The 17,561-nt window shown below is 49.7% G+C and overlaps 1 protein-coding gene across 4 annotated transcripts in view; it reads right to left on the reverse strand.

Moving 5' to 3' along the window:
• Positions 1 to 19: 19 nt before the first annotated feature.
• Positions 20 to 17,561, reverse strand: part of FLNB (filamin B) — a 138,480-nt gene continuing 120,938 nt past the window's right edge. For all 4 annotated transcript variants that reach the window (XM_004267955.4, XM_004267954.4, XM_004267953.4 and 1 more), the window contains 8 exons: positions 17,292 to 17,558; positions 16,518 to 16,655; positions 15,041 to 15,156; positions 11,424 to 11,556; positions 8,441 to 8,617; positions 3,910 to 4,128; positions 2,571 to 2,774; positions 20 to 1,639 (listed from right to left, as the gene is read on the reverse strand). In XM_004267955.4, the coding sequence (XP_004268003.1) occupies positions 1,452 to 1,639; positions 2,571 to 2,774; positions 3,910 to 4,128; positions 8,441 to 8,617; positions 11,424 to 11,556; positions 15,041 to 15,156; positions 16,518 to 16,655; positions 17,292 to 17,558 (1,442 nt within the window). In that variant the 3' untranslated portion in view covers positions 20 to 1,451. The remainder of the gene's footprint in view (positions 1,640 to 2,570; positions 2,775 to 3,909; positions 4,129 to 8,440; positions 8,618 to 11,423; positions 11,557 to 15,040; positions 15,157 to 16,517; positions 16,656 to 17,291; positions 17,559 to 17,561) is intronic.

Here is a 17,561-nt window from a genome sequence, read left to right on the forward strand (position 1 = left end):
CCAAGAACACCTGGGGAGCTTACGGAGCGAACGCTGTATTTAATAAGTTATAAGATACAATTTACAGTTGGCATTTGGTTCCAGTTTTGCTTCCACATCCCGGTTTACGAAGCCTGTGGTCCTCTCACATCAGGCTTCGGGCCACTCCAGTTCCTAACAGGTGGGCTTTGCCAACACTCACCCTCAGCTGCTACACCTCGGGGAGGGTCACCCACCTCACCCTGTCCCATCCATGGACACACTCGAGATGACAGTGGCCACCTCCTCAGGACGAAACAGCAAATCTGAAAGGGCTGCCGGCCCAGACCACACGACACATCCGGGCCCTGCGGTCAGGCAGTCCCCGAGTGCTTTCACTTTATTCCAAAGCAGGTCTGCAAGAAGGCATGCAAAATGCCTGGTACCCCCCATTTTCGGAATTTTGCACCTGCTCACTATTGCTTTCCAAAGAGCCTCGGGTTACATGTGGTCAGGGCCAAATACGCTTTCATTATTTCTGCAAATGGTAAAGGACCACCAATGAGCTGCTGTCCTTCCCTCCCCTGTTATTCCCTGACTTTCAGGCCAAAGGTTGGCAGGAGTTTCCTTCTATAATTATCTTCCAGAAAAAGTTCACGCTGGGGCTGCCTGGGGGTGAGTGTGGAGTGTTAGGTCATGTGACAGGCCTCTGCTAACACCTGGACCCACCTGCGGTGTCTCTGGACATGCTGGTGAGACTCATCAAACAGACAAATGGCTGGAGCGTATGTTAAGAACAGGGCTAGTGTTGGTTAAAAAAAAGGGGGATCTTTGGCAAGTGGGGGGGCTGCTTGCCACTGCAGAGTTTCCTCAGACCCAGCGACTGAAACGGACTTTGAAAACAAAGGCAAAGACATGGCTGTCAAGATGGTCACATGCAATGACTCTGCAGGGAAATAAGTAGCAGGATGAGGGGAGAGGCACCAAGAAGCCATTTCGGCCAGTCTGTCACCTCGGACACTCTGCCCTTTGAGAGACGGGGGCGGGGTGGCAGTAGTGTTAAAACTGGTGTCACCCAATGGCCTTTTCTTACGTGATAGGGTCATCTTCTTTTCTAAATGACAAGATAAACTAGGCGTCCCCATTTTCCCTGCCCTTCCGTCCAGTCCTGTTTTGCAAACTGACTAGACAACTTCATGTCTTAAAAATATCAGCCTTATCTGTTCTTGTTCTGTCTGCAGGGGGTGATCTGTGCCAAAAGAGGTCCAGTTTGCCGGGCCTATTGAACAAATTTGCATTTCCTGAGTCCCCAACATGACCCTGAAGAGTCAAGTTTAGGACTTCTTTCTGAAGGTACTTAAAAAATCATGGCAATGTTTTTGGGACGGGGTTTCAGACCCACAAACGGGCTGGAGGACTTTGTATAAAACGAGTTACAAACAAGCAACAAAAGCAACCACCAGAACGCCTCGCAGGACTTGATGAGAACTGTTTTAAGGCACAGTGACATGGAAGGGGCTGCCAGGGATGTGCTCCTCTCCCCACTTCACGGCCAGAACGTAATCCCCCTTCTCCTTGACGATGTATGTCACACTGTATTGTTGGTTGCCCACATGCTTCATGGAGACTTCTTCACAGGGGGTGGTGGGCCCGTGGACCCCGATCAGCAGCATGTTGGAACCTGGGAGGCAGAGGAAGGTGGTTACTCCATGAAGATGCATCCCAGAAGGCAGAGGAAGAGGCGGGGATATGGGAGCCAAAGGAAAGATACCAGTTACTGCCTGTTAAGCTTCTCTGATGATGCTGGGGACCTTTGAGAGGTGGGAGAGTGCAGCAATTACGAGCAGGACTCTCATGGCTTCAAATCTCTGCCCTGCCACTTCCTGGGTGGGTGACCTTGGATATGGTACTTCACCTCTCTCTGTCTTAGCTTCCCCATCTGTAAACAGGGGATGACACTAGCACCTACCTCATGGGCTTCTTGTGAGGTTTAGAGGAGTTATTGCATGTGAAGCCCTTAGCACACAGTAAAGGCTATGTAAGTGTTGGCTACTCTGATCTCATTTATTCTCATGAGAACCTTCAGGAAGGTCCTATGACTATTCCCATTTTAGAGCAGAGGAAACTGACTTTTAGAAAGAGATTTAGTAACTTTCCCATGGTCACTCGGCTAATAAGCTTTGGAAATTAAGGAAGGAAGGAAGAAAGGGAGGGAGAGAGGAAGGGAGAAATAAGTAAGTGGTGAAGCCAGGTTTCCAGCCCAGATGTGCTAGATGCCAGAACCCAGGCAACTAACATTGACACCCAAATAAATACCCAAGTTCAAATGGCAATTACAGCAATTAGTGACAGAGGAGAGGCCAGGTTACTGATACAATGCAATGAGGATAACGCGACCTTTCCTATGCACCTTGAGGTCATTTGGAAAAATCAAGAGGCAAATCATTTAAAAATATTAAGTGCAGAACAGGGCAATGAACACGGTTACTTGCAAATGTCTGGGTTACGTGGGCGGGTGGGCACTGCAGACCAGAGCAGGAAAGACCAAAGTACACAGAACAGAGGGTGTCGCCCCATGCCCTCCATTCCCCGAGCAGGGCCAGGCTGCCTACCGGCTTTGCTGCAGTCCACCAGGAAGGAGCTCTTCTGGCCCACAAATGCCTTCGAGAGCCCCGCCCCCTTGGAGGTCACCTTGCTGGCATCTGAGGATGCCTTGGGGATGGCGCTATAGCAGGTCTCCGTGGAGGACCTGGTCACTGACTCCACCAGGATGGATGAGGTCTCGTTGGCCGAGCCGGGGCTGACCAGACGCTGGCCTAGGACATGGAAGGGAGAGAAGCAGGCATGACTGACCAGACAAGGCAGGTACCCCGTGCAGAAGCCCCAGAAGAGCCCCGGCTCCCCAGCACCTGGATCCAAGAGCCACCACACGCCTACCTCACACCCCCCAACACCTGGATCTAAATGCCACAACTTTTCCATCTCACCCCCATAATGTCTTCTGTGGGGTTCTGGAGTCCTGCCCCACACAACTAAGATCTGGCTTTCTGGGTATATGGGAGAGTCTGGCCTTGGCTGACTTGACCTGGAAGTCCTTCCAGGTCATAAGCATGTGCCCCAGGAATATAACCACGTGCCGCCCTATGGAATGGATATCTTTCCACTTATATAAAATACTCTACGTATAAGCAGTGTAAACATGTGGGACGACACTGACAAAACACCAAAAATGATTCGGCATATTTTTTTTTTTTTGGGTGGTGTGGCGGAGCTTGTGGGATCCTAGGTCCTTGCCCAGGGACTGACATTGCGCCCTCGGCTGTGAAAGCGCTGAGTCCTAACCACTGGACTGCCAAGGAGTTCCCCTCTCGGCATATTAGAAGATGATTTTTCTATCTGAATTTTTAATTTACTTAATTTTAATTAAATTTTCTGCAATGAACCTATGCTACTTATATGACAGTGAACCAAGCAGAAAGAGACACGTGGAAGGAATTCACCACAATATTTATGGTGGTTACCTTGGGTGGTGGGCGGTGAAGTGGTTTTTACCGTTTGGTATTTTTTCCAGTGCTCTGAAGGAGGCACATTTTTATAAATTTAATAAAAACTTTTGATTATTTTAAAAGTGAAGGTTAGAAATGAGGGGAATTTTCAGGCCCTGACCTAAACAAATACGTAAGATCTCAAATATGTAAACATTCCTTCTTTTCTGTTTGAGACAGAAAACCACCTAATGTGCTTTCTCAACTTCTACACCCCTACTCTGCCTGCAAGTTTTCGAACATGCAGTCACTGACATGTCCTACCATTTCTTTACATTCAAGATTCAAAGCAGATTCAACATCTCTAAAATCATCCAGTTTCTACTATCGAATAGCTCTGCTGATAATCTGACAAGATCACCTCCACAGGGGGAAGAATAACTTTAAAGGTGTCTGTGGTTGTTACCTGTCACCTTGGCCTTGAACGGGCTGCCCACGATGTGGTTGGGCCCGCCATATTTGACGCCAATTAGGTAGCTTCCAGGAGCCATGGGGGTGTACATGACTTTGTACCCTTCGGGGGTTTCCTGGCAATCCATTTTAACCTTGGACGGGCCTTCAATGGTGACGGACAATGTCCCTGGCCCTGCTCGGGTGGTGTTGATGAAAAATTCAGACTGGATACCTGGGAGAAAGGAAGCAGGAATAAAGATCACGTGGAAGGTTTGGAGGGATGGGGAGGGTGTGCTTTGGGGAGCGTTCTGGGGGCCCTGAAGCAGTGGCGGGGCACACGGAGGTTCCCTCTCAGAGGGGTCACCTTGGTGGCACGGGAACCCACCAGTACTAGCTCTGAGCTGCTGGCGCAGAGAACCTCAGGCCCTGGGGGATGGTAACCCCTTTCCAAGGCCCAGGCAGGAGTGTGGCCAACATTCTGTCCACAAGCACGCACCGCCTTGTTTTCTCCTCTGGGCACGAGCTGTGGCTGAGGGCGAGAAGCCTGAGTCATCAATGAGAGGCTGAAATGTTGCTTCCGCCCCCAAGGGCCAGCTCTGCCCCCAAGGGTGGGGGAAGCGTGGGCCCCTCTGACCTTTCCTTTCTCCTCTGGTTGGACTTGGAGAAGCCCAGGCAGCCCAGCGCTGCCTCCTTCCTCCTCAGGCTCCTAGCCCCAGACACCACGCTGAAGACCGGGGTAGCCGCTAGGACCTGCCAGCCCTGCCACTTTGCCTTGAACACCAGAAACAAGAACAGGACCAGAACAGCAGCCCCTGCTAATATCACTGGCACCACTCCGGCTCCAGATCCTGTGCCCATCATTTTACATGCCCAGTGATTCGTCTTTAACAAACGACAATGAGGCTCAAGGAGGTTCAGCCACATGCCAATCAGAGCTACAGGAGAAAGGGGCAGAGCTGGTACTGAAGCAAGTCTGAGGGGGTTCAGACCCCAGGCCCGTCTCCTGGCCTCTGGATGGGCAGCGGGGCTGCCTCAGATGCCCTAACTGCAGCTCCAGGACATCCTACTTCTTGCCTGCCTGGTCCATGAGGGCCTCCTGCACAGACATCCTCCCTCGTGACAGAAGGAAAGCTGGGCCCAAAGACAGTGCCAACCAATGACCACTGTGGCGTTTCTGCCTGAGCCCAAGGCCCTGAAAAAGGCCCCACTCCCCCAGGCCCCTTTCTAGTTCAGAAGGGGAAGAGGCGGTCAGTCACCAGCTGCACACCTGCTACAGTGCCCTCTACGGGGCATCCCCGGCATAGCATTCTGCGGGGCTGGGCTTCTTCTAGAGCCCTGGACGCGCCCCAGCTGGGAACTATTTTGGTTTAATTATAGCTCGGAGGCCGCCGGAGAAAGAATTACTGTTCTGGTTATCAATAAGACAAAGGAGCTGCTATCATGCAACCCGGAATACAACCCAGATGTTTCTGGAAAAGCTCCCGAGGCTCCTGTCCCAGCACCACCCCCTCACCCTGCCTCCACAACTGTCTCAACCTTGTCTCTATACTGTGCAGCCCAGGAGCCCTTCACTCAGCCGCTGCCCTGCTGAAGCAAGGGCGTTGGGGGAAAGGGAGGGGTATTCAAACAAGGGACAGCGTTTCCACGAAGCAGCTGCAAGTGACAGCAAGGAAAGATACTTCTAAAGTGAAGATGAAAAGACCTGGCTGCAGTAGAAAGGACAGGATTGCTCCATTCCTAAGAAACATCAGTTCATCCTGATTGTGAGGGTCCAGAAAGGAAGATGAGGTGGGAAAAGAGAAATAAGGAATTACAGGGCAAGAGCAACCTATCAGGTGGGCTCCTTTATTATTCCCGTTTTACAGGAACAAAGTGGAAGCTCAGTGAGGTCAAATAACTCACCCTAAGACACACAGCTGGGGAATGGCTGAACTGGGGTTTAAACATAAGGTCTGTCTAACCTGGAGCTAATGCACTCGTCTGAGAGCAGATGGGAGAAAGAAAATCCACATGCAGGAGTCCCTCTCATCACCACCTCCAGCCAGAATCAGTACCCCAGACACCTCTGGGCATGGCGGTGTTCCCCTGTACCCCCGTGTATATACAGATGAGTTCCTGTGAGTTTAATGCATGTTTAATGCAGCCCTACTCCATCTTCAAGGTGGGTGAGGGGTAACGGGAGGGAAGGAGGCTCTCCCCTTACATCTCGTGCACACTGGGGTTCCTGGGGCATTTCATCAGGAAAATGGCTCTTCCAGCCAGAGAGTCTGGAACTCCCTGGTCTAACTCCTGACCTTCTCAGTCCCTCTGCAGCAGACAGTCCCACCCCAAATTCTCCACATTCCCCTGCTCTAAAACCTGCAGAATTGACCATTTAAAGCGTGAGCCAAGAGATACCGCCAGCCCACCCATAAAAACAGAGGGAAGCTTGCTTTGTTCCGAAGGTCAGGATGCAGGCCCTCCAGCAGCCGGGCAGAGACACCTTTTCATTCCACACACACTGCAGCTGTGTAATCCTGGGATGGATATTTGGGAAAGGGCCTGGGAGCGGGAGGGCTAGAAAAACAAGACGCCTTCCCCTTGACAAGAGCAATATTTACACAGGATTTGAAACAGGCTTGTTCTGTACCTCTCCCTCCTGGCTGGAAGGCTCCCTGCAAGACCAGCTCCTTCCCTCAGCAGCATCCAGTGCTGGCAAAGCACAGCCTGAAACCTGAGCTCCTGAGAAGGCTTGCGAACAGCCAACAGGAAGCACGAGAGGCCCTGGGCACAGCAGGTGTGACCCAGCAGGGGGATGGGTGGCTGCTGGCAGCACAGGAGACCTCAGTGGCTGCTGCGGGGCCTGGACCAGGGCCTGCTGGGGCTCCAAGTGCCAGGAGGACCCCACCTGGGCTTCAAGGGTGGATGGCTTGTCAGGAGCCAAATGCCTGCACTACTGCCTGGGGACCTTCCAGGGCAGCTGGGAAGATAGGTGTCCTTGTGTAGGACACCCCACAAAGCAGGCCAGGGATGTAGCCACTGCCTCGGGGCGAGCCAGCCATTTAGGGAGGCAGCAAAACTCAGGGGTTAAGCGAGCAGGCCTTGAGGCTGTGAACCTGGACTGGTTCTGGCTCTGCCCGCTCCAAGCTAAGGAAGCTCGGGGAGTGACTCCACCTTTCTGAGTTCTCACCTTGCTCATCTGTATAATGGACATTGCCTAGGGTGAAACAATACAGTGCCTTTTACAAAGGGCAAGCTGCTGGCCCGGAGTTCAGTGTGGAGCCAGACAGGATGGGCCTGGGGAGATGAGAAGTGCTCATGCAGACCCTGTGGGAGGTTCTGCTGAGGCCACTGCTGTGGCCAGAGTCGCAGGGTGGCACACCAGCCGGTCAGTCACTCCTGCACCCGGGCAGGGCCCCTCGTCCCCTTACGACACTCACTCCACAGGGCTGGATGCCGGGAAACCACGGCCACTCATCCCCTTGCCTGTGGGTCTGCTCTGTCCCACTCACCATGTGGGGTAGGGGGGAGACTAACAGCAAAATATGCACACACAAGGAACTCAAGAATCCTTCCTAAGAGGCCCCAAAGTAACACTCAGACGCCAACTGCGTCCCAGTGAGTCCACGCCTGCAAAGAAACGTAAGTGGACAAGCTCCCCACCCTGACCTTCCGTAACAGTGACACACTAGACACCCCTGATGCCCACCTCTACATTCATGGTATGGACACTAACTACAGCCATTACGAGGCAGGTAGATCTGTAGGTTTTGACATGGAAAGTTCCTTAAGATGTCAAGTGACAAAAGCAAGTTGTACTGAAATACAAATAGCACTACGACTAGTTCTATAAAATAAAACTCCACGTCTACCTTCTTAACAAACCGACTAGCTAAGCAACCAAGTGACCAAGAAGGAAGCCCAACAAAGAGACAATTGGAAGGTCCTCCCCTGATCTGCTAAGCCGTGTTTCCTCCTGGACCCAGAGGGAGGGAGGGAGGAGAAGCAAGATGGAACTTTACATACTTCCTCACTGCCAGTACTTTTCACAATCAAACGTGTTCCATCTGTGGCAAAGACTAAAAAAGAATTTGACTGTTTTCGTCTTTTCTCCTCCCCCGTTAGGATTAGAATAAAAAGGAGCCAGGCTGTGACAGGTCTTACTGCCGACTGAATGTGTTTCTAGGAGGCCAGGGTCCACGAAAGGAGCTGGTGGGTAGGGGACCTCCCCAGAGGCCCGTTACATGCATCATGAACTCTGTGCAGGCAAAGGAACCCTCAAAACAAAAGATGCTGTGTTGTATTCCCTATCAGTGTCCCGGTCCTAAAAGAATCTGGCAAAGGAAGACAGCTGCAGCACCACAAACAGTAATGAGCTGTGAGAACGCAGCCATCAGGCCCTCACTCTGGATTTACCGCAGGTCAAGCGAGAGCCTCCCAAGGGTGCATTACTGAAGTTTCCCTGGGGAGAGAGGATGGCAGGCTTCCCGGGGGCTTGAAGAGTTCCACCTGCTCTTCCCCGGGGACAACTCCGTTAAAGACAAGAGGCAGAGGCAGTGTGTTACCTGTGGTGCCCCCCTCCAGCCCTGAGCCGTAGGCGGACACCAGGGCAGGGTTCCCCGCTTGTCCGGGTTCCCCGACTCGTACTTTGAAGGGACTTCCAACCACGTGGCTCCCGTTGAACTTGACGTCGATCGTGTGGACACCATTCTCGTGGGGGATGAAGCGAACAGCATACTTATCTGGGAGAGTGAACAAAGGCACAGGGTAAAAGTGGGCCCGTGGACCCGACCAAGGTGGGTGGGGACAAAGGACAGGAGCCCAGCCTGAGAGGGCCGATCTTACATTACTAATAAGAAATGGCCCTGCTGCAAGCCTGGCACCCAGTATGCTGGTGATCAAAACCAGATGGGCCTATTTGTCTGCACCTAGACAGCCCTTTGGGAAATGCATCCAAATCTCAAATTCTGTGTTTAATCCTCTGTGGCTTTGGCCTCAGAAAAACACTTCCTTTATGAAAAGCTCACTTCTGGCGCAGCTTCTCTGCTTGGCCAGGGGAAAAAATGGTTCCAACTGAGACTAATGCTCCTTAATTAAGCTCCGAGCTAGCAACTGCCCCACGGGGCAATGGCCAGGTTTCTCACTGTGTGTCTGGCTCACAGCATGTGGTAAGATGATCTATAAACTGAAATGGGCACCTAGAATATCCTTCCACCATGCACCACTTGACCACCCCTTCCTCCTTGAAGTGCTCCCAGCTGGGATGCAGAGTCTGTTCTCCTCCAGTCAGTCTCTCAGCCTCTCCCTGGCTCCTTGTACCCTCCATCCCCTTCAGAACTTTTGTTGCTCAAAGCTCCACCCAAATCCTCTTGTCTTCTCCTCTGGACTCTCTCCATATGGAGCTGCCACCCATATCCTTCAACACTGCACGTCCCCCATCAGTCCCCAGCTGGTACCCACCCCTCCTCTCTGAAAGCCAATGTGCTACAGGGAAAAGTGATCCCACCCCCATGTCCACGTATGGTCCTTGATTGGGTCAAATTAATGTGGGGTAGCAGGGGGAGAAACCCCTCTTTCCCCAAGCCTAAGTCAATTAGCACATGGCATTTAGCCACACAGGAAGGGACTCAGGAACAGGCATGTGTGTTCAGTGAGATAGGAGGGGAGGTTTGCTGGAGACTTCTGCAAAAGGAGCATCTAAGACTTCTGGAGAAAGAATCTTGAGGAGAGACTGTCTCTCTTGATTGGTGTCATGTGCTGCTGCAGCCACCTTACCACCAAGAGGAAGGCCACTTTCAGAATGAGGTCCACAAATCAGAAGAAAGAGCAGAGATGTTTGGGGCCTTGGAGAATATAGCTGAATGGCTGAATTAAATTGGTGCTGAAACCCATCTTAGATCTTGAACTTTCCACTTACGTGAATTAACAGACCCCCTTGTAATGGACCATGTGTGCAATGGACCCCCTTTATTATGTGAATTGGCTTGAGATGGGTGTTCTGTAATTTGTCACCAACGGCATCCTAACTGCGTCAGGCTGGTGGTCTCAGACACTGCTAGGGCTTCAAATACTGCCTGGGGCTGAGGACACCATATCTCACTTGGTGGTTAAATTCCAATGCAGTAGAGATCTATTAAATGTTCCCACTTGGATATCTCAGGGACACTTAAAAACCTCTCAGAAAATAAAGTATTCAACTCTGTAAGGCAGTGACCAGCCCTTGCTCACCCATGGCTGCTGTCCTGAGCTTTGTTAACTGCACCATCATTTTTCTACCCCATCACCAAGCTACACGTAACCTTTCTGAATTCACTTTCATTCCCTATGGCCAACTGGTCACCGAATGTTATAGTTCTCTGACCTCAAGTCCTTCCTCTGCATTTCTAACACTGCTGATTAATCCTGTTTTCTCAAACGGACCACTCTGCAAGCGTCGGCTTACCACCTTGCCTTTCAGATGTACCAACACATTCACTATAATGTGGTCAGACTTAAACCATTATCTGACCAGATGTGGGTTTAGAGCCCACACATTTGTTCCTTCTGAGGCTCCCCACTGCCCTTTCTTTTTCCGCCCAGTGGGAGGAAGATGTCTAAATGCCAACCCAGGTCCCAGGTGTCTACCCTCACTGCACGCAGAGCAGGGTACGCAGTAAACACCCAATAAGGGCAGTGGTCACAGGGCTCTTCCTCATGTATCAGGGCCCATATTCAATGTTACCTCCTCCGAGAAGTCCTTCTGACCTTGTCAAAGCAGAAACCCTTTTCCTCTCATGCTCTGACCATCTTTACCATTTGGTTCTCAATTCTGCTGTGCTGTTGGTGATCAGCTGGGGTCCTCACCTGTGCACTGCACCTTTCTGGCTCACACTCTTTAGGTCCTCACTAGACTCTGTGCTCCTCCCTGAAGGCAGGAATCATGACTTCCTCAGCCTTACCTTCCTGTCAAGTCTCTGATACTTAATAAATGTTCACTAGAAAAATGGTCTCGTTCAAGTTGATTGACATCACAGAATTCCATACACCAAGGCAGCGAGCAAGAGAATCTCATGCTATTAAGTCCTACTGGGGACCCAGATTCTCTCTTTCCTTTTTTTAGCCGCACGGCTAGCGGGATGTTAGTTCCCCAACCAGGGATTGAACCTGGGCACTCAGCAGTGAAAGTGCAGAGTCCCTGGACCGCCAGGGAATTCCCCAGATTCTCTTTTCTTAATTTACAGCAATCAACCTTTTTCTCAGAGTAGAGAGAGATCAGAGTGTACTTATTCATTTCATAAGGTAAACAATAAAGATCTGTGATATTTTATTAAAATATGAGAGAACATCACAATGAATGTCATGTGAAAGAAATCTGAAAAACAACTGAAAATAAAGAAGTATTTGTTTAAAAAAAAAAAAAAAGCCTGCCCCTGGCAAATGTTTATACCCTAATTTATAAACAGTGTCTGGCAACAGCAAAGGGAAACCGAAGGCCTTGCAGAGGCTGATGACCCCTCCGTCAGGATACATGTTTGCAGAAACATTCCTGGTGCGGGCGCTGGTGCTTACCTGGCTCCAGCTCAGACACGTGGCATTCCTCCACGGCTCCAGAGGGGCTGTGCACCTTTGCATCGATCTTGCCTTTTGCCCCATTCAACCTTATAGCAAAGGAGGCTGGCTGGTTAACTTTTAATCCTGATTCCTGAGAATTTAATACATGAGATGCGTTACAGCCCTCGGCGTTCTTGCTCGACAGCATACACAGACCCAACCCAGGATTCCAGCGGGGGGACAGTTCTCATGCAAACAGGCCTGGAATATGTTTTTCTATATAACACCTGGCAACAAAAGAGCAGGTTGAGTAATTCCACGTTTCTAGCGTTAAATATAAGAAAGGAGAGACACACATCTGCACGGTCTTGTATCTAAACCATCTTGATTCAGAGATGGTTCCTAGGTGTGGGGACTTAAGACATCCTGGCCAGCAGGATTACAGTTTCAGCATCCCAGACAAGAGCTGTACAGGCCAGAAAATGCAGAATCTTCCAGATCTGCCCCCTCCCTCAAAAAAGAAGAAAGAAAGAAAGAAAAAAAAGACTTCCTCTCCCCACCGCCTTTCTAGGAGGAGGCTGGCAGCTGATAAAACCCTGCACTCACTAACATGAACGAAGGCTTTGTATCTCAAGGGTGGAGATGCAGAGAACTTTTAATAAACTTGTAAAGGGCCACACATGATTTTTCTTTCATGCAGTACTGCACAGTGGCTAAAAACCAGCAGAACCTGGATTTACTGCCATTTCCTAGCTACATAACTAAACTGTTGAACCTGTTTTGAGTCTCAGTTTCCTCCTCTGTAAAAACAGGCATAATAACCAAATCTACCTCAGAGAGCTGCTGTGAGGATTAAACGAAGTTATGCATTCAAGGCACTCAGCACAGGGCCTGGTCCATACATAGGAAAGTTTAAAAATGTCAGCTCCTATTAACATGCATTTAGAAGTTGTTAGTCCCCCCCAAAAAAGCCATGGGAGAAGTGTAGCTTTTGCTCTTGAGTAGATCAGTTTCACTCTCCATGCTTTGTCTTGGAAACTACATCCTCTGCTGGGAGAAGGGGATTGGAAGTTCAGATGCTTAAGATATCTTAAGATTGGACAATCCTGAATAGCAAAATTTTACAAGCCAGCAGTTTTGATGTAAACATGGTTGGACAGCTACTCAGATGATAACTCTAAAGCAGCAGGGCTCACACTTAATGTGCAACCGAGGGTCTTGTTGAAATGCAGATTCTGATTCAGTGGGTCTGAAACAGACCCTGGGACTCCATGTTTCGAAGAAGTTCCCAGGGGATGCTGAGGCTGCTGGTCCAAGGATCACATCTTAGCTTCAAGGCGCTATAAGCAGTGCTGCCTCGTTCAGTAGTCACTAGCCACATGTGGTTATATACAGTTAAATTTAAGTCAATTAAAATTAAAAACTCAGTTCTGGACTTCCCTGGTGGTCCAGTGGTTAAGAATCCGCCTGCCAATGCAGAGGACATGAGTTTGAGCCCTGGTCCGGGAAGATCCCACATGCTGCGGAGCAACTAAGCCCGTGAGCCACAACTACTGAAGCCCATGTGCCAAAATTAACTGAAGCCCAGGCGCCTAGAGCCCGTGCTCTGCAACAAGAGAAGTCACTGCCATGAGAAGCCCGCGCACCGCAATGAAGAGTAGCCCCCCACTCGCGGCAACTAGCGCAGCAACGAAGACACAACACAGCCATAAATTAAAACAAACAAACAAACAAAAAAACTCAGTCCCTCAGTTACACTAGCCACATTTCAAGGGCTCAAGAGCCACATGTGGCTCATGGCTACCATACTGCTCATCGGAGATGTGGGACATTCCCACCGCTGCAGAACATTCTACTAGACTGAGCTGCCCTAGAGGTTACAGATGACGGAGGACTGAACACAAAATTAAGGAGTCTTTGATCGCCAGACCACCCCCATGCCACACCCTCCCCTACAGAATGCCAGCCAACTCCAATTTTCTAAAAAGTCTCAAAAGCAAGACAAAACAATACATGCCTCTCTTTCCTAACCAGCACCAGATGTTGCCGTGCAGCCTTGCCAATAAATCTCCAGTAAATAATTTACATATCACTTGGCATCAGGTGACGTGGGGAGAACAGGGGACAAAGTTGACACACAGGTCCCTCCTGTTGTAGCAGCTGGTTACACAAGCTTGACGGACATACCAGCCTGAGGCATACTTGTTTAAATATTTTATGACCAAACTGTTATAAGAGGACTCTATGGAAGTTTCTTGGAGCCGATTTCTCCACATCAGCTCCTTTTGGACAGAAGCGTTTACGTTACCTGAATTCACTTGCCCCTAAATCCTCAAGAGGGAGATAAACGCCTCACAAGATCCAAAAGAAATCTTCCAGATGCGTGAAGGCAGCTCTTTGCCCTCAGCAAATGCCAGCTTTATCTCCCTCCGTAGGTTTTAGTTAAGTTGGCCACAGAAGGAACTTCTGTTAAGAAGTCTTTAAATGAAACACAAGAAAAACATCTGCACCACAGTGACCAGTCAGTATCCTTGGTACTCTCCAGATGAGGCCGCTTCAATCTGTAGACCGTGACCTTGGTCTGGGTTCTGTTTGGGTTCCCTAATGTTTGAGACAACTAGCAGTACCAGTCCCCCTCAGGGGAAAGTTAGACTCTCAAATGTAAACCAAGTACACGGAACCAATCTGAGATATGAGGTTGAGTTTTCATCAATCCAATATGTTCAAGAACTGGGGGGGCAGCTGAAGGCTATTTAGAAACCCCTCTACCCAGAAATCACATTCTGGGATTTTGGTGTTATTCCGCAGCCAAACTGCTACATCTGATTCAGTGTCCTAAGACCCAAGGGCGTCCCCAGTACTTCGTAGTTTGGCTGAAGGCTCTAATGCAACCCCGAATTAAGTGCCCTGTTTAAGCCAGGGTGAAAAGTTGCATTTCCTGCCATTCTAAGAGGCTGGGCTATGTAACCACCTGCCACATGCCAGGGTTGGGATTAAGGTGGCCGCTGTTAAGAGCATGGCTCTGGAACCCCCAAGACCTCACTCTGCCTCATTCTAGCTGGTGCCCATAGCTGGATCCTCTCTGCATCTCAGTTGTCCTATCTTTAAACGGGGGGTGGGGGTCAAGAAAAGCTACTCACCAGACTGTGGCAAGGATTTAGGGAAATAACACTGATACAGTTCTTAACACAGTGTTTTGCACGCTTACTATAAATAAATCAGCATCATAAAATAAATCACAATTGACTTTCTTGAGGAAAAGGAAGCCAATAATAGCAAGCTGGACATCACTGGACTGTTCGTTTTGTGTTTTTTTTTTTTGTTTTGAAAGCCCTCCTTGACCCCTGACCAATTATTAACAGGCCTTCTTTGTTTCTCTGGAGTGAATATTTGGAAAACAAACTCGGCTGCAAATGTTGAGGAGTTTTGCTGACCGTGGCTGCTTTCTGCTCGCCCCAACGGTCTCATGTCCTGAATGTGACTCTGCTGCAGGAAAGGTCCCCTACGCCTGGCAGCATCCGTGGTCAAAATGTGCTGGGGTCCCTGGCACAGTCGGAGATTGAAGGGGCCTTGGGAGTCCAGGGCCTCACTGGCTGGGCTGTGGCCAAGGAGACGGATGTTTCCTTGTGTCTCACCTGAAGGCTCAGAACAGTGAGGCGGCGGGCATCGTCAGAGGGCGCGATCACCGGCACCAGGTAGGGACTTTCTGGGATGTGCTCATCATTGAACTTGATAGACACCTCGTAGTTACCTGTGGGGACAGGAAAGACCCATCATGTCAGAGATTCTGGGAAGGTGGTTCCAGAGTGGCCTCTTGTTTCTCTAGCTAGGGCCAAAGTGCCTTCCGAGAGACCCTGGCCCGCTCCATGGCTGTGGCTGACTGGGTCAGAGAGGGTCATCTGGCTCACACCAGGCCAACGCAATTTTCTTAGTTGGAAAGGGCAGGGATTCTTTTTATTTATTTTTGTAATCTTAGATATTCTGTTTAATAATCTCAAAGAGCATTGAAGCACTGAAGTTTTTGTTCTGTGTTTTGCTGGTGTATATGTGAATCCCCACACCAATCACGCATCAACATCTGGTGTGTATTCCCAATTTCTCTCCAAAGGAGAGGCTTACGACAGAGCATTTTATTAAAAATTATAGACTTAAGAATAAGAAGGGCTTCATGTAACTAGGATCCCATTACGGATCCTGAACTATGAAGTGTAAGACATAAACTTTGAGAACGGGGGTAGAAGCAGAGTGATAACTAGGAAAGAAAATCTAGTCAAGGTAGAAGGTCAGGGATTCTTAGCCTGGGCCCACACAAAGGGTCTGTGTACAGTACTCAGGAGATCCATCCAACTCGAATGGGAAAAACGCACATCTTTATGTTTCCTAACCTCGAACTGAAATTTAGCATTTCCTTCCTTTAGAAAAGTTGACAAGAAACCACAGCACATTAAGACTTGTGATTCTGTCAACAAAAACCATCACTTTCCAGCTTTATATATATATCTTGACATACCATTTACACTCACTGCCACTTAGAAATTAAGGTAGGTAATAGACCATCACCAAATCGTATGATTTAACGTATTAATGAAAACGTGTATATGTTGCTATGTTGCACAGTTGTTCCTTTAAAAAGATTTTGATAACAATATTTTATTAAAATTGATTTCTTTTATAATCTGAAGTAGTTTATTTCATGTGTTTAAAAATATTTCCTGAGATGGTCCCCATGGGCCTCACCAGATGCCAAAAGGATTCATGGAGCACAAAAGGTTAAGAACCCCTGATCGAGGAGCTCAGATGCTGAGGCCACTCTTCTGGGGCAGCCACACCAGCCACTGGCCACAGGTGGGCGGAGAGAGGCTGGTCAGTGGGAAGAATGAAACAGCTGAACAAGAGCATAAAGCAGTGAGGCCAAGAGACAAGGAGAACAAGAATTCCTACCCCTTTGAGGCGTGGCTGGATATCCTGCAACTGGATTTCCAGGACGCGTTCCCACGGGCCCATACAGATAAATTCCTCTTCTACTGGAGCTAGCCTGATGAGTTTCTGTTCCTTACAACCCAACCATCCCTAAACAAGGAAAACGTCCTCCATTGGCCCCCGAGTACCTACCAGGCTCTTGGGCAATATAAGACACACCACATGATCCGTTTTTATGGTCATCAAACGTAATCTCGGCCTTACTGGGGCCCTCAACAGCGATGGAGAGGCCCCCGGCACCTGCCTCCCGGGTCCAGATGCTGAATTCAGCTGAGACAAAGAAACACCTGGTCAGTGACTGAGCCCGGTATAGGCCCCTCTTCTGGCTCAAACATGGGGTGCTGGGTTCTGTTTGTTGCCAGCCCTTTCCTCTTTCTCTAACCCCAAGCAGAACCCAAGCAAGGGCACTGGTGATGTTTGCTAAGCCCCATCCATGACTACACTAAGCTCATGGGCGATCAGACATCTTTGGAATACATGCAAACCAAGTCAGAACAAGATGAGAACATTCAGTTTCATCCCCAGAGACTTTCCCACTCAGCAACCACCACCGCAAGGGACCGTCACAATCAGTTTTATAGAATTCTAGCATGTTTCGAAGAACATTAGCCTGCAGGATGCCCTGGAAACGGTTTTATGACCCTGATGCTCTCTTAGAGACTCACAACACACACCCATAAATTACAGGCTCCGAGAAGTCCTTCAGGAAGACACTTGTTTAGCTTTGGGTAAGCAATTCCCAAATGTCTTTAGCCACGGAAGCCTTGTTTTAAAGAATGCCCCTTCACACCATCCATCAGTAACACACAAAGTCTTCCTTTCAGAACAGGGTGAAGAGTGCAGGATGCTCACTCTGCCAGGCTGAACTCAATCTTCTCAAGTAAAAAGCCTGCCCAGAACGCTCACCTGGGACTCCTGCTTCTCCTCGCTCTAGGCCAGGGCCTCCTGCCCGGACCTTCTGGGCGCCCCCCTCACCCAGAGGCCCCACAGTGAACTGGAAGGGGCTGCCGGTGACGTGCTGGCCGCGGTACTTGACGCTGACGGTGTGAACCCCCATCTCTTGGGGCACAAACCGGACACAGTGCGAGTTCTTTCCCACAGGCACAATCTCTGCCTCGGTCACGCGGCCTGAGGGGCTGGTGACGTGGGCCGACATGTCACTGCTGTCGATTTCTG

This window comes from Orcinus orca, chromosome 10, assembly GCF_937001465.1.
Source record: "Orcinus orca chromosome 10, mOrcOrc1.1, whole genome shotgun sequence".
Lineage (NCBI taxonomy): Eukaryota > Metazoa > Chordata > Mammalia > Artiodactyla > Delphinidae > Orcinus > Orcinus orca.